Consider the following 2,226-nt stretch of genomic DNA (forward strand, 5'->3'; position numbering starts at 1 on the left):
GGCCGTCTACTGCTTGCACGCGGCGGCGGGGCGGTGGCGCGAGCTGACGCGGCTGCCCGAGGGCGCACCGTCGCGCGGCTGCGGCCTCTGTGTGCTCTTCAACTACCTCTTCGTGGCGGGGGGGGTGGGACCCGCGGGCCCCGACGGCCGAGCGCGTCCGTCCGACCGAGTGTTCTGCTACAACCCGGCCACCGACCGCTGGAGCAGCGTGCAACCGCTGCGCCAGGCGCGCTCGCAGGTGCGGCTGCTGGCCCTGGACGGCCACCTGTACGCCGTGGGCGGCGAGTGCCTGCTGAGCGTGGAGCGCTACGACCCGCGCGCCGACCGCTGGTCCGCAGTGGCCCCGCTGCCCCGGGGCGCCTTCGCCGTGGCGCACGAGGCCGCCACCTGCAACGGCGAGATCTACGTGTCGGGGGGCTCGCTCTTCTACCGCCTGCTCAAGTACGACCCCCGGCGCGACGAGTGGCAGGAGTGTCCGTGCAGCAGCAGCCGCGAGCGCTCCGCCGACATGGTGGCCCTGGACGGCTTCCTCTACCGCTTCGACCTGTGCGGGAGCCGCGGGGACTCGCAGGGCTCCGGGCCCGGCGGCGGGGTCAGCGTCTTCCGCTACCACTGCCTTGCCAAGCGGTGGAGCCAGTGCGCGGCACACCTGCGGCCCCCCGGGGCGCCCGCCGGCCTGCAGCCCTTCCGCTGCGCCGCCCTGGACGGCACCATCTACTGCGTGAGCCGCTCGGGGACGTGGCGCTTCGTGCCTTCCCGGGACGCAGAGGCCGGCGGCGACACGGGACCCAGCGGCAGCTTTGAGCCCGAGCCGCTGGGCTCTCCCCTGGATGTCCGGGGCGTGCTCTTCCCCTTTGTCCTTAACCTTCCTGAGAAACCAGACCGCGGGGACCAGGGGGCAGCCTAGGATGGCACCAACTGGGCAACTCCGCCTTCCAGCCTCTGTGCTGTCAAAGGAGTGCGTGGGGGGCTGGAGTCCCCGGTGGGTAAGGGAGAGTGAGGGGTAGATGGGGCTGCTGGTCACACTGCATCCTGCAAACGCTGGCTCTGAAGACTGTTGTAATGCTGTTTTGAGCTCCGCTTTCCAGTGCTTCAACCTTGTTCGGTGGGGGTCGATGGCATAGGGTGTGGGTCAAGTGCCTATAACAAGGATGCCTGAGAGGGAGGAGGTGGAAGGCCCCTCGTGTCAGCAGGGTGGACACAGGTGTAAGGAACCCTGCTCAGTTCCCTCCTTAACCAGTGACTGCAAGGGGCCTTAAAGTAGGCCAACCATCAGTGCAGCTGCAGATGGCCATTCCCCTCCACACACATTGAGATTTAAACATAGGTGAAGATCTTTGTGAGGTAAAAGGTTCATACCACTGTGTGCTCAAGTTTTGATGGGCTCAACTCCAAAATAATTCAAGTACTGAAGGAAATATGGCCAACATGGCTTCTAATCCCAAAGGCACTGGTAGTATTTTGTGTTTCAAACCATGGCTGTACAGCCAGGAGGTGTGGCCTGGAGCTGGGGCACACGGAGTCAGCCCTGTTCTCCAGGGAGAGGATTCCAGGAACAAGAGTGATTTGCTTTTTTTTTTTTTTGATTTGTGGTCTTTGGTGAGGAGATGTTAGCAGGTAGGAGATTGGACAGGACAGACTGGCCAGCAAAGCCGTCTTCTGCTCTGAAAGGACCCTGGGACAGCAGACTTTGCGTCCTAACCCACTTTCCTGTTTTAGAATGAACTAAAAGGAATGTTTCTTAACCTAAAAGAAGGAAGTTAAAATCATGTTTTGACAATTACAACGACATGTTTTGAACTCTGGTTATATTTTGAATGTGTCGTCCATGACTCCAAAGAGAAGTTTACTTTACAGTCGGCGTTCTAAGAAAGCATGAGGGAATGATGTGATTGTGAGGGTTTCAGAAGAGAAACACATGTATCATGAATGTAGTGTATCCAGAAAGTGACATTTATCTAACTGTAAGTTCCAGAATGCCCTAATGGCATTGGAAGGACACTCACTGCCTTAGACAAGGTTTTGAGGACCAAAACAAAGCAGTTTGTTTCCCCTTGTATGTTAGGATGTTTTACATTCCAGGTATGTACAGACAGGGCTTCCTGTTTAGGGAGAAGGATAGAATATGTGCTCACAAAATGCATGCTTACAAACTGATTCGGATTCCAAATCCAACCAATTGCTTTATTGTAACAGGAAGAGTTCATGTTGGAAGTTACTGGAAGG

General features: G+C 57.6%; 1 protein-coding gene across 1 annotated transcript in view; it reads left to right on the forward strand.

The window, feature by feature from the left end:
- Kbtbd11 (kelch repeat and BTB domain containing 11) overlaps window positions 1-1,807 on the forward strand; it is an 18,394-nt gene extending 16,587 nt beyond the window's left edge. The window contains 1 exon segment of the mRNA XM_029562227.1: window positions 1-1,807. This exon segment is cut by the window's left edge and continues 92 nt beyond it. Within this exon segment, the coding sequence (XP_029418087.1) occupies window positions 1-907 (907 nt within the window). The 3' untranslated portion in view covers window positions 908-1,807.
- Window positions 1,808-2,226: the final 419 nt, after the last annotated feature.

This window comes from Nannospalax galili, unplaced genomic scaffold (assembly GCF_000622305.1).
Source record: "Nannospalax galili isolate Female #2095 unplaced genomic scaffold, S.galili_v1.0 scaffold134, whole genome shotgun sequence".
Lineage (NCBI taxonomy): Eukaryota > Metazoa > Chordata > Mammalia > Rodentia > Spalacidae > Nannospalax > Nannospalax galili.